General features: G+C 44.6%; 1 protein-coding gene across 6 annotated transcripts in view; it reads left to right on the plus strand.

The window, feature by feature from the left end:
- Positions 1-6693: 6693 nt before the first annotated feature.
- LOC144682972 (nectin-1-like) overlaps positions 6694-14734 on the plus strand; it is a 93607-nt gene continuing 85566 nt past the window's right edge. For 2 of the 6 annotated variants that reach the window (XM_078545905.1, XM_078545907.1), the window contains exon 1: positions 11349-11491. In XM_078545905.1, the coding sequence (XP_078402031.1) occupies positions 11416-11491 (76 nt within the window). In that variant the 5' untranslated portion in view covers positions 11349-11415. Of the gene's footprint in view, positions 6915-11340; positions 11492-14734 lie in introns of those variants that run through there. The other 4 variants (XM_078545906.1, XR_013577145.1, XR_013577146.1 and 1 more) reach the window with 4 other exon arrangements.

A 14734-nucleotide genomic window follows, 5' to 3' on the forward strand; every position in this document is an offset into this window, starting at 1 on the left:
CTCTCTGCCACAGTATTTAAATTCAAATTCAATTTCTTGCATGTCCCGAAATTCATCATTCCTAGACCACTACCAACCCATTTTTCCTTGTTTACGATGGTCTATCAGCATAAATAGGCTGAATCTAGTGGCCATATCCACAAAGTGTAACAAAGAAATACCTTGATCCTTGTCCCATATATTTAGGTCCATAGACACTATGTCATTAAATTCTCTGGCCAGTGGAACGCTTACAACAGGACATTCTGGTGTCTTCTGGTATTTGACACAAATGTCACACTGAGACATAACTTTCTCAATAAGAATTTCATACTCCCTATCGACTACTCCAGCATCCAGCAGCAGACCTTTTAACTTCTGTAATGAAGGATGTACAAATTGTCCATGTAATTTCTCAATAATTCTTTTCAGCCTCAGTCCATTGCAATCTCTTTCACTCCAACCCAGGCAGTGTCCTGCTCCTAAAGACCCTCCTGAAACATACTTTGCTAGGTGTTTTTTGGCTGGCATTATCTTCCTCTTCCATCTGGTGGTGGCCATTCTACTGCCACTCTGAACATTCGGGAAGTGAAATACCCATGCTGCCATACTCAGTTGTCTCTCTATCACAATGTCCTGGAGGCACTTCTGACCTATTCTCTGTAGCACTTCTTCGTTGGTGATGTCTCCATATCTCCATATGATGTCCAGGATCTTATGTAGGCAATGCTGGTGAAAAATGCCTTACTTACCTTTGATGTTCTCTTCCATGTCTTTCTGGTATTGATTGCAGTTGATACTACAATGGACATGCAGAATTGCAGCTCCATGGCTGTGTTGATCGTGTTGGATTCTCAGACCATGTGGAGTTGCTGGAAGACTGATGCTGCTTTGCCAATTCTTGTGTAGACGTCAATCTCTACAGCACCCTCCCTGGAGATGTTGTACCATGTAGGAGAAGAGGGCAACATCCTCGATGCTTTGTTGCCCAATGGTGATGATGGTAACTGAATAGTTTGGAAAATCTGTTCTCATTGATGGAAGGATTGAGAACTAGAAAGCACAGATTAAAATTAATTGGCAAAAGCAGCAATGGTGACATGAGGAAAACCTTTCTTATGTAGCAAGTGGTTAGGGTCTGGAGCACTGCTTGTGAGTGTGGTGGAGGCAGGCTCAATTGAGACTTTCAAAAGGGAATTGGATCATTATTTGAAAAGGATGTGCAGGATTACAGGTAAAAGAAAGGGGAGTGGCACTAAGTGAATTGCTCTTACAGAGAGTCAGAGCAGTTATGACGCGATGGTGCTGCAGCCATTCTATGATTCTATTCAATGAAAGAATAACAACCTCCTTTAATGAATTACTTTTAAAGTGTAGTCAATGTTGTAATTTAGGGAACTGTGTCATAAACCTATCCAAACATTACACAATCATTGAAACTAAATCCAACGATCAACTTTAGCCCAGGCTGTGTGTCTTTAGCTGGTTATGATGGCCTTGTGCACTGGATCTTGTGACCTTTGTTGCAGTGAGCCTGTCTCAGCCATTCGTTTGAGCCATAGGGTATTGGTATTCTGAATGTTGAATTCTAAGAATGGTGAGTAATTCTAATCCAGGGCTATAAACCAGACACTCTGCTGCCCAATCACCTTCATCTGTCTCAGTTTGTCTCCCCACAGGCTGACCAGGTCATTTTCTTAAGTCTCTTTCCTTCCCACAATCCTGCACTGATGAACCCAGACAGCTCTCACCTTCTGAAGCCCAGTCTCTCCTGAGTGTCAGAAGTCTTGTCTAGCTCCTCACCTCTCACCTTTCTCACCATGTGTTGCTCCCTTCCCGTCCCTGCTTCAATTTGCTGGTTCTCCAATTACAATTGCATTTTTTTCCACTTTCTCCAGCTGCTCATGCTTTTGTTGTTGGGATTTGCAGTTTGATGTACATTCCCTGTCTCGCCTGCTCAAAATCACTGTTGCGGGTGGCCCATTTATTTCAATGCAAGGCACATTCTAGATTGCTGCGTGGCTGTACACACATACACACCTTAGAGGGAATATTGCCTTGAAGGGGTTTAGGATATGAAATGGCACAAAGAAAAGTATATTGAGGAAATTACTTCATTAAATCATGACATTAGGATAAGGGATGACATATTCAAATCTTCTTATCGTGTCCACGGACAGTTTATACATGGCCCAGCCAGAACTGGACACATTTTTGCGCCTTGTTGTTGAATTTGGCAAGATCTGCAACGGTGCAGGGTTCCTCTAGCGATAGACATTGCAGGAGATGTTGCATAGTCCGTGGCTCAGTTCCACATTCTCAAGTTGTCAGGCAGGTTGTATATCCCATTTGCTTAGTGATACCTTTGAACGACCTACACCAGTCCTAAGTCTGTTAAGGCACTTCCAGGTTGCCCAGTTGCAATTAGCTCCTGGGGGAAGGCTTTCATCTGGTAGAATTTCCATCGCTGGGGGTTGTTTGAGACTGGCGAGCTGGTCTTTCCACAAGGCGATGCGGGCTTCAGATGGGGTTGATTGTAATGGAACAACACTGTTCATGAAGCTCTTCCTTGACTTTAGGCGGCTGGGTGTAGGTGTATGACCATGTAGAGGGTGCCTCTCATCTGATGTTTGATGGAGTTGCTCTTTCTTGCTGGCTCCCATTCTTCTTATATCAGGGGGAGCCATAACCGCCAGGATATATAGGCTGTTGGTGTTTGTTGGTTTGAAACAACCTGTGATAAGTCGGCAGCTTGCATTCTGAACGGCATCCATCTTCTTAGCATGAGTAGATCTTTCCCATGCAGGGCAGGTGTACTCGGCAGTGGAATAGCAAAGAGCAAGTGCACTGGTTCGTAATGTTTTCGAGCTTGCTCCCCATTTTATGTTAGTGAGCTTATTCAGGATGTTGTTTCGTGCGCTCACTTTTGCCTTTGTCTTTTCGATGTGGACATATTCAAATGAAGGAACAGTAAATATAGGCCCTATAGCAGAGGGAATTTTTTTTCCACAAATAAAGTAATCAAAAGGTGGAATCAAATTCCAGGTAAGATAGTGAAAGCACCAAAAACAAGTGCTTAAGATGGACAGGATGCCCTTTTTCACTTGTTAGTGCATAAGGGAGACTCAGTAAAAGATTTCCAAATGCAATCAAAGAGAGAACTGTGAGAGTAGTGGGGTTACTGAGAACACAGCTGGTTAAAACAGTGATGGAGAGACAGAGAGAGAGCAGTGTGAGAATAGTGGGAGATCTGAGAACAAAAAGAGGATAAAGTAGATTTCCTCCTTTAAGATACCCCTTAAAACTTACCCTTTTAACCAAGTTTTTTGGTCATCTTACCTATAATCTCTGTATTTAGCTCTGTGTTGTACTTTGGCCCAGATTTTCGTCCTGAGGTCGGGTTTGCCGAGTTGGGTGAGTTGAGTGAGTTGGCTTTGCAAACCTGACCTTTAAAAATGTCCACTTGCAGGTTGGATTTTCATTCAGGGGGGAGGACGCGCTGAAATAGGAGCCAGGGTAAGTGACCCCAGAATGAATGCGGAGGCTGCTGGGGGCAGAGGTGGCTGCACGGAAGGCTCGCCGCTGTGCTCCGTCACCGTGAAACCTACAAAATACTCCGTCACTCCATCATAAGTAAAAAGAAACAGAAAACATCCATCCAGGCCTCAACCCTCAACCCCCTTGTCCCCCACACATTCCTTATTCCCTATCCATGCCAACCCATGCCCCCCACCCACTACTCTTTGTCCTTACTCCCTCCATGTCAACTCACTTAGTATCCTTAGATACTTCTGTGACAGCTTTGACATGTCCTAGGCAGCTTTGACTTTTCCTGGACAGTTTTGACAGCTGGGCACATCTTTGACAGCTGTACAGTTCTTTGACAGTTGGACAGTTCATCGACAGCTTGACAGTTCCAATGAGTTTGTGTTTAAAACATAATTATGTTTAATTTTAGTAATCTCAAAGGATGCCTTACCTCTCCCAAAGGTATCATGGGGCCCTATCCAAAGGGGTACCTTGCCTTTCCAAAGGGGTACCCTGGCTATCCAGGCAATCGACCAAGTTCAGACCTTCGCTTACCAAGTATGCTCTGTGCAGTCCTGGCTTCGCGCGCAGCTGGAGTTCAAAGATCCCACTTCATTGGAGGCAGCTCTTGATTTAAATGGCCAGCTTCCTCCGTGAATCGTGCAAGCATGAATACTGGCCCAGCTCCAGTCCTGCCCCCAATGAGATAGGAAATGGTGGATTCAGGGGCTGGGCTTAGAAATTTCAGCCATTTCTGAGGTTTTTGCCATGAAAGTGAGTCTTTCCGTCACGGTGAAAATCTGGGCCTTTGTTTTATAATGCTCCTGCGAAGCTCCTTGGGATGTTTTATTATATTTGGGTGCTATGTAAATATAAGTTATTATTCTATTATTAATGACCTAGACTAAGATATACAAGGCACAACTTCAAAACTTGCAGATGATACAAAACTTGGAAGTATTGTGATAATGGTAACTTCAAGAGGGTATAGACAGGCTAATGGAATGGGTGGACACATGACAGATTACATTTAATACATAGAAGTGTGAAGTAATATAGATTTTGATAAGAAGAGTGAAAGTGTCTCATTGAAACCTACAAAATACTTAAAGGGGTAGACAGGGTGGACGCAGGTAAGATGTTTCCCCTGGTTGGGGAGTCTAAAACCAGGGGGAACAATTTCAAAATAAGGGGGAAGCCACTTTAGGACTGAGGTGAGGAGAAACCTTTTTACTCAGGGGTTTGTGAATATTTGGAATTCTCTACCTCAGAGGGCTGCGGAAACTCAGTCATTGAGTATGTTTAACGTAGAGATCAACAGATTTCTAAATGCCAATGATGTAAAGGGACATGGGGATTGTGTTGGGAAAAGGCACTGAAGTGGATGATCAGCCAGGATCATATTGAATGGCGGAGCAGGCTCAATGGGCTGAATGACCTACTCCTATGTTCCTATGTTCATATGAAAAGGGGTAAGACAAAATAAAGCATATAATTCTAAAGGGTATAGGAGCAGAGGGTCCAAGCAGTATATATGCAAAAATTGTTGAAGGTGACAGGGCAGTTTGAGAAAGTGGTTAAAAAGACATAATGGGATCCTGGGCTTTAGAAATAGAGATTTAGAGTACAAAAGCAGGTAAGTTATGGTGAAGCTTTATAAAACATCCTCAACTGGAGTATTTTGTCCAATTTTGTGCACCACTTTAGGAAGGGTGTGAATGTATTGGACAGAGTTCAGCAACTGTGTTTAACTAATTTGATTAAGTGTTGCTGAAAAATGAGACATGTTGAAGCTTTTTTTTTTAACTAATATAAGGGGAAAGAGTCCATTTGCCCAGCCAACATAAATTGTACTATTGCCCTTATATTGGTGTTCTTGCAGTGTCCTGATGAGTGCAAGATGAAAAGCTTCGACACGTTCTTTTTTTCAGCAATACTCAATTTCTGTACTACCAAACAGCTAATTTGATTGAGATATTTTGCAAGAGCAGACTGAGTTAATGAGGGTAACATGATTAATGTAGTATATTTCCATTTCTGAAAGGGAGTGCTGTAAAGCTACACATTAGTGGTTCAAGGATGAAGGACTTCAGTTAGGTGGATAGATTGGAGAAACTGCAGCAGTTCTCCTTGGAGATAATGAAGAGACATGATCAAGGTGTTTAAAATAATGATTGATCTGGACAGAGTAGATAGGGAGAAATTATTCCCACTGGTGGAAATCTCAAGAACCTGGGATGCTTATTTAAGATAATAAAAACAATAAATGCTGGAACAACTCAGCAGGTCTATAAGAAGACCTGAAACATTAACTCTTGTTTCTCTCTTTACAGATGCTGCCAGGCCTGTTGAGTTTTTACAGCATTTTCTGTTTTTATTTCAGATTTCCAGCATCCACAATATTTTGCTTTTAACTTATTTAAGTTGATTGGCAAAAGAGACAAAGGTCACATGAGCAGAACAGTTTTTGTAACCCTTATCTGAGTACTGTGTCTGAGGGGCAGGTGCAGGGAGATTAAATTGTGGTTTTCAAACTGAAATTGGTTGATCATTTACAAAAAAAGCAGAAAATGCTGGAAAAACTCAGCAGGTCTGATAGCATCTGTAGAGAGAAAAAAACAAAGTTAGCATTTCAAATCCGTGTGACCCTTCTTCAGAGGTGAAGAGAAGTGGAAATGTGATGAAATTTATACTGTTTAAGGGGGGGTGGGGCAGGTGGAACTGGATAGAAGGCCAGTGATAGGCGGGGTCAAGGGAGGGATTGACAAAGATGTCATGAACTAAAGGACAAAGGGATTGTTAATGGTAGTAGTTAGTGCTAAAAAAAGGTGAGAAAGCAGAATGTTATTATATTAGAACAAGGGTAGCATTGTGTGAAAGAACAACATGGAATAAGTGACAGATGGCCCTGTAGGACAAATAGGAGAGAAAATGGGAATTAAAAAGGGGATAAAACTATGGATAAATGAATAAAAATAATAAAAATAAAACAAGTGGGTAAAAAATAAAAACATGAATGTAGGAGAAAGGTGATGAAAAAAGGTGGTGAGGATGGAGGAGAGAGTTCATAGTCTGAAGTTGTTGAACAGATGTTGTTAAGTCCAGAAGGCTGTAACATGACTCTATCAGTTCTGTCATACGGACTCGGAACGTTAACTGTCTATCTTGGCAGATGCTGTCAGACCTGCTGAGTTTTTGTTTTGGTGTAAACTCTGGCTGCTACTGCGGGGAATACAGGATTGCAGAAAGTACACGGCACTGTCTCAGCAATCTCTCTCAGCGGATTGGACATCGTTGCTTTGCGTTCCGCGGCCGGGAGATCCGACCATGGGTGATGGCGACTTTCATTAACGGAGCAGTTCCCCGTTTGGTGTTGCTTGTGGGTGTGCTGGGCTCAGCTGCAGCAGGTGAGCGGGGAGAGGCCGGGGGCTGGGAGCGGGGTGCGGGGAGGCTGGGAGAGGCCGGGAGAGGCCGGGAGCGGGGAGGAAGGGAGAGGCCGGGAGCGGGGAGGAGCTGGGAGAGGCCGGGAGCGGGGAGAGGCCGGGAGCGGGGAGGAGCTGGGAGAGGCTGGGAGCGGGGAGGAAGGGAGAGGCTGGGAGCTGGGAGAGGTTCGGCAGGGTGGTGCTGGGGTCTGGGGGCGTTGGGGCTAATGCACCCGGGCAAACAGAAGCTGTTTTTAATCGGGTGTTGCACATGTTTCTTTGCCGAGAATGAACAAGATGAAACCCCGAATTCACTTGAACAAAGAGAAGGCCGTCGCGCTTTTTCTTGCTTGTCATTCTCTTTATCTGGTTCGTCGGCAATCGGTGTAACCAGATTAAAGATTGCAGAGTTTTAAAGGCCTGGAACATTGCTGCAATCTTTTACATCAATTTAAACTTAAACATTGTGTTAGAAGCTGACCCTGCTCATGAATCTTTCCAAGCCCCGAAATGAATTCATCATCATTGTAAAAGTTCTCAAAGGTAAGCGAGCGGTTAGTGGGGGCTCTAAAATAGAACTCGGTTATTTTGGGAACAGATACAAATAACGTTTTAAAAGATTTTGAATATATTTTTTAAGGTAGAGAAACTAACTAATGTATTCCATTACACATAGGAGATACTTCTGTGTAGTTTTAGACATTTTCTGCAATTTAATATCAGATTATTCACAGGTTAACACCGATTGGAAAAAATATTTTTGCAGCTAAACCCATTTTAGCTGCACAAATCATCTAGTCTCAAATATATCAAGGAATTTTTATAAAACAAATTTTTAAAATTATATTTTAAAATGTCGGCTGGTTTATGGCAAATTTTGCATCCAGCAATAAAGAAACAAATTTGAGCAGAAACACACTTAAAAACAGGTGCAATTAATTTCAGAATGTGCACAAATCGAGGCAAAAAGCAAAATACTGCAGATGCTGGGAATCTGAAATAAAAACAAAATACTGGAAAAACTCAGCAGGTCTGACAGCATCTGTGGGAAGAGAAACAGTTAACTTTCTTTTTTGAAAAATATACTTTATTCATAAAATATCTGGAAGAACACTCCAAAACATTTCAAATTCACAATCACAAAAGTACAATCTGATTCAACTTTTACACATAGATCACAAGGTTCATCAATACAATCAATGAATATTACAATCATTTCAATATGGTCAATGCAGACAATCAGACAATGGGATTGGAGTTATCAACTTACATCATGTTGCACTCTGTGGTGCTTCAATACAATTATAATACAACTAGTATTCAATGCAGACATTCATTTTGAGCTGTGCAGCCAGAGGGGCTCTCAACAGTTCCCAGCCCCTCGGTGCACTGTGGCAGAAAGGTCTTAGACAGCGTCCTTTCCCCATTGCACCTTTGCGGCGGCTGCCCCAAGCTTTAGTGCGTCCCTCAGCACGTAGTCCTGGACCTTGGAATGTGCCAGTCTGCAACACTCAGTCAGGGACAACTCTTTGCACTGGAAGACCAACAAGTTTCGGGCAGACCAAAGAGCGTCTTTCACCGAGTTGATGATCCTCAGCTGCAGTTGATGTTTGTCTCGGTGTGTGTCCCTGGGAACAGCCCGTGGAGCACAGAGTGGAAAGAGAAACAGAGTTAACATTTCAAGTCTGTATCACCCTTCTTCAGAGCTAAAGAGAGGTAGAAATGTGAGGAAATTTATACTGTTTAAGTAGGTGGAGCAGGTGAAGCTGGATAGAAGGCCAGTGATAGGTGGGGGCAAAGGAGAGATTGACAAAGATGTCATGGACAAAGGGGTGTTAATGGTAGTGGTAAGGGCTAAAAGAGGTGGCATAAAGGTGAGAAAGCAGAATGTGTTAATAGCAGAACAAGGATTCAGTTTCATACCCTTACACCCTCACCTAAATGAATTTCGGGCTTGGCACGATGCTGAACTCGTTTTCTGCCACCTTCGTCTGCATGCTCACTTTGTCGGGCAGGAGTCCTCCCCTCGTTCAACAGATCCTTTCACCCGCCTCCAGTATTCTCCCTCCACCTGGACCCTTGCCTGGTGTACTGACCTCTACCTCACAGAGGCTGAGCACCAACTCTCAGTCACTTCTTCCTCCCTCCCCCTGGACCATGACCCCACCACCAAACTTCAAGCCATTGTTTCTAGGCCTCATTGTCACTGACCTCATCTCCTCTGAAGATCTTCCCTCCACAGCTTCCAATAGTTTTTCAAACCCGGACAGCCCACTTTTACCACTTCTCCAAAATCCACAAACAGGACTGCCCCGGCAGACCCATCGTGTCAGCCTGTGCCTGCCTACAGAACTCATTTCTTCCTATCTTGGCTCCATTATCTCTTCCTTTGTCCAATCTCTTCCCACCTACATCTGCGATTCCTCTGATGCCCTATGTCATATCAACAATTTCCAGTTTCCTGGCCTCTCGCCGCCTCTTCACCATGGATGTCCAATCCCTCTACACCTCCATCCCCAGCAGGATGGTCTGATGGCTCTCCGCTTCTTCATCGAACAGAGGCCTGAACAATCCCCATCCACCACCACTCTCTTCCGCTTCGCTGAACTTGTTCTCTCACTGAACAATTTCTCCTTAAACTTGTCTCACTTTCTCCAAATAAAGGTTGTGGCTATGAGTACCCACATGGGTCCCAGTTATGCCTGTCTCTTTATGGGGTATGTGGAACATTCCTTGTTCCAGTCCTACTCAGGCCCCCTCCCACAACTCTTTCTCCGGTACATTGACGACTGTTTCGGTGCTGCTTCATGCTCTTGTCTGGACCTGGAAAAATGTATCAATTTTGCTTCCAATTTCCAGCCCTCCATCACCTTCACACGGTCCATCTCCAACACCTCCCTTCCTTGACCTCTCCATACCTGATAATAGACTGTCCATCAATATTCATTACAAGCCCATCGACTCCCACGGCTACCTCAACTACAGCTCCTCACACCCTGCTTCCTGTAAGGACTCCATCCCATTCTCTCAGTTCCTTCACATCTGTTCCGATGATGCCACCTTACAAAACGGCATTTCTGACATGTCTTCCTTCTTCCTTAACCGAGGTTTCCCACCCACTGTGGTTGTCAGGGCCCTCAACTGTGTCCGACCCATCTCCCGCACCTCTGCTCTCACACCATCCCCTCCCTCCCAAAGCCATGATAGGGTCCCCACTTTTCACCTACCAACCTCCATTGAAAGGATCATCCTCCGTCATTTCCGCCAACTCCAGCATGATGATACCACCAAACACATCTTCCCCTCACACCCTGCCTCAGCATTCTTGTTAAGGTGTAACCCGTCCTTCTTGTACAGGTCCTACTTGCCCCAGGAACAGTCCGAAAGCCTCAGAAATCTAAAGCCCTCCCTTCTACTCTACTCCTCTAGCCATATGTTGAACTGCTCAATCTTCCTATACTTATGCTCACTGGACAGCATGTCTCTCTGTTCAACAATAAATATTAACCTTGCAGATGCTAGAAATCTGCAATGTATTGAGGCTGTTGCTACTGCTCCGTGATTCAGACTGGCTATAGTGGGACAAATAGTCATATGTCTTGATTATAACAACTTGCATTTGTATATTGCTGTTAATGCAGTAAAAATGGCCCAAGCCACTTCACAGAAGCATTATTAGACAAAGCCCAACTACAGAAGGATACTAGGACATATGACCAATATTATTGGTTAAAGCGGTAGGTTTTAAGAAGTGGATTAGGGCAGGAGAGAGTGGTAGAGAGGTTGATAGGTTTAGGGAGGGAAATCCAGATTTTAGTGCCTAGGCATGACTGGACAGTCATGCTCCTGGCATGACTACCAGTGATGTAGTAATATAAACACCAGAGGCAAGAACTGGAGGAACACTGAGGTTTTAGAGGGGTGCAGGGCTGGGGCAGTTATAGAGATAGCGAAGGGCAAGGCCATAAAGGGATTTGAGAGAAGGATTTTAAAATCAAGATATTGTTGGCCCAGGAGCCAGCCTCCACTGCTCTCTGTCAAAGAGAATTCCACAGACTAACAACTCCCTGAGGTGAGGAGAAATGTTTTCTCTCAGCCTTAAGTTGGACCCATAATTTTTTTAATGTGTTCCTTAGTTCTAGAGTCCCCCACAAGGGGACGCATTCTGTCAGCATCCACCCTATCAAGACCCTTCAGGAACTTATGGGCAAAATTTTTAGCTTGGCGCGCCCAACCTGCTCGAGCATGAAATGACACATGTTGACGTCAAGCAAGCGACCTGAAGTCAACACGCAGTTGCGCAATAGTTTGGTCGACGGGCGCGCTGCCGACTCTGGTGCGCACCTGCCGACAATTAAAAGGCCTGTTAAAGCCATTAAAGAATCAGTTAACTAAATTTTTTCACTGCCTGTCTAGGACAGAGGGTGTGGGAGGCTGAAACTTGTTTGGTGTCTCCGCCATCGATTACAGCGGACTGACGGTGCCCATGATTGTCCTTACCGTCTTCTGGGGTGCCGTGGGTGGCGTTGTGCCCTGGTTCATTCCTAAAGGACTGAATAGAGGTGTTATTAATACCACGCATGTGACAATTGCTGTTTGCTGCTACCTTTTTTGGCTGATTGCAACCCTGTCCCAATTAAACCCCCTCTTTGGTCCACAATTGAAAAATGAAACAATCTGGTACTTGCTCCATGAATGGCCCTGAATTCATCAGCAAATACCTTTCTATGGAGATCAGAGAAAGAAGATACCTTTAAAATCATTGCAAATGATTAATTTCTTTTGCATCTGAGTAGCTTTCTTAAATGGGAACTTTTCCGAACTGCATTCAACAGCAGTCAATTATTTGGAATTTTACATTCTGATTTGTGTGATTTTGGAATTGATTCTTGAATTTGAAGTAATAAGACTAACCTTACGGTTGGCGGGCAGGCGAAAAGGCCAAGCGGCCTTTGCATTTTTTTGGAAACATCATCCACGGGCGGGATTCGTTTCTAAAAGCAAATAAAAAGAAAAGAAAAGTTTTAAAATTTAATAAATAACATGTCCCTGCTCATGTGACAGAGTCACACAAGGGGACATGTTTTATAACATTTTTCAAATCTTTATTTTTTTTTAAATCGCTTCATCTCCCCGAGGCAGCTCTGTGCCTCAGGGAGGTTTTCAAGCACTCGCCCCGTTCGCCCCCCCCTCCCCCCGCACACAGGCAGCACTGAGCACCGCCGCTTGCTTTTCACACTGGGCGTGCCTTAATTGGCCAGCCAGCGTGAGATCGCAGGCGGCAGCCGGCTTCCTGACCGAGCCCGCCCGACATGGGCTAAATTCTGCTCTGTATGTTTCACTGCTACTATGAAGTAGCAGCACGAGTGTCCTTCGCCATTAACAGGGATGCTGCTGTAAGGCCAAAAGGGTGTTCTGCCTATCACACAAATGAGTAATGTGATATATGAAATAAAAGCAGAAAATGCTGTAAAAACTCGGTAGGTCTGACAGCATCTGTGGAGAGGGAAACGGAGTTTATGTTTTGAGTCTAATATGACCCTTTTTCAGAGCTAAAGAGAAGTAGAAATGTGATGAAATTTATACTGTTTAAGGTTGGGGGGGTGGTGGTGGGGGGGTAGCAAATGAGGCTGGATAGTAGGCCAGCGATAGGTGGAGGCTAAGGAGAGATTGACAAAGATGTCAGGGACAAAAAGGTGGTAATGAAGATGTGGTTGAGCAGACTGGTAGCTGGCAGGAATGTTGTGAATAGAAAGCCAAAGGCTAGACAGGTGAGAATTTGAGAAGGCAGTTGTAGGTAAGTTGGAGGATAATATATTCCAGGAGTGGGTACATATGGTAGTAGGGCTTAGAAGGGGAAGCGTGACTGAGTCATTGAATATATGCAGGACTGAGTTAGACAGATATTTTTGATCTGCAAGGGAGTCAAGTGAGGCAGTCAGAAACATGAAGTTAAAACCACAATCAGATCCATCATGATCTTATTGAATGGCAAAGCAGGCTCATGTGGCTAAATGGCCTACTTCTGCTCCTATTTCTTATATTTCCTTTGGGACAGATGAGTTGTGATTTGGTGATAAGAGCCACACAACCACCATGATGATAATGGTGACAATTGATGAAAGTTAGCGAAGCTTCAAATAGGAGGAAGTTGTCACCACTCCTCAGCTAGATTTCAGTCAAGGCTATGGTATCTTCCACATTAAGCTCATGGATTGCAAGAGAAGGAATAGACATTCTGGAGGGTGATATGGAGAGGGGCAGTGAGAGGTGAACCACTGGCAGGCTCTACATGATGAAAACTGGTAAGAGTGAGTTGGACAGTGATGAGATTAGCAAGATCACCTCCCAGCTAGCACGTTGGCTGAGAAGGTCGGCAAGAGCGGGATGGGAGATTTGGTGTTGCTCCTCATGAAGAGGCACTGATAAGTACCTTGATGTAGGCCCTTCAGAAAATGGTGAGAGATACAGAGGGAACCTGTGGGATATCTAAGATGGAGTCAACCTTGGAATGTGGCAGGAGAGTAGGAAGGCTGAGGCGTATTGAAGGGTTGGGGTAGGAATTTGGGAAGACAGAAAACCCAAGTGGGATGAAATGAAAGGAGGTGTAATGACAGGAGAGAGAAGTGTCTATGAGTGGAATAGAAAAAAAGGGCCTGAGCTTTTTCAGATGGCGGGGTTTCTCTCGAATGAGCATCAATTAGCTGCAGTTGGGACTTCTGCCTCTCACTCGGGAGGAAGTCTCACCTTTAGAGGGCTGCCGGCCAATCAGATTGGCCCTGCAGCGACCAGAGCTGCAGTGGACAGAAGGTGAACTTCAGGAAGATGCCTGAACCAAAGTCCTGGGACCAGTCCTGGGACCAGATGGCAAGATATGGGCTCCCAGAGCGGAGAGGGTAGGGCAGGCCTGGTGGGGGTTGGGTGATGGTGTCGTAGAGCGGGCGATCAGGGTTGAGGCCGGGTGGGGAGGAACGTCCAGCGGTTATCGGACCTCTGGGTGAGATGGGGTGCCCAAAGTCAAAAAGGGGCTTCTGATGGAGGCCCCTGCCCTCTCCCCATCTTCCTGCCTAAGCCTGTTAATTTTCAGGTTTCCCCCACGCTAGGTAAATCTTCCCGCCAGACTCAAAATTGAGGCTGGGTGGGAAACGGCCCTTAACTGGCCATTTATTGGCCACTGTAGGGCCTCAATTGGGGCCATGGCAGGCTTCCCATCTGAGGCCTTGCCCACCCCAGCGTAAAATCACTGCGAGACCGGGAGGTAGGAACCCAGAGTAAATCCCGTTCCTTCAATTTCCTGCTCCTCACTCCCCCCCCCTCCCCCCCAAAATCCTGCCGGCAGGGGAGTGAAATTCAGACCAAGAAGTAAAAGAGGGAGGAAAATAATAAAGTTGAAACAGAAGTGATGGGCTCGGGTAGTGCACACATGAATGATCACAGAGAATATTTCAATTACATAGATCTGGTAATGTGACATAAGTTAGGATGCAAATATCCTAGGATTAAACCAGGAATAGAGAGGAGACCCAATTTAGCTCATTAATATATATCAAAAAGAGCAGTGGTCCCAAAACTGACCCCCGGAGGAGTCCACTGCACACTTTTCCATAGTCTGAAAAACAAGCATTCTATCCTGCAGCTAATTTCTTCTCTATTCAGCCATTGTCATACCATGAGTAATGTTCAATCTTTTTGTTCAGTGGGGTTGTGGGTTACAGTCAGTAAATACAGTTACTTTGCTCAATTTGTTCACTGTTTTGAATATATGTTTTGAGATTGCAAGATTGCATAGTGCACTGTCAGTGGAC

Source organism: Cetorhinus maximus, chromosome 7 (assembly GCF_964194155.1).
Source record: "Cetorhinus maximus chromosome 7, sCetMax3.hap1.1, whole genome shotgun sequence".
NCBI lineage: Eukaryota > Metazoa > Chordata > Chondrichthyes > Lamniformes > Cetorhinidae > Cetorhinus > Cetorhinus maximus.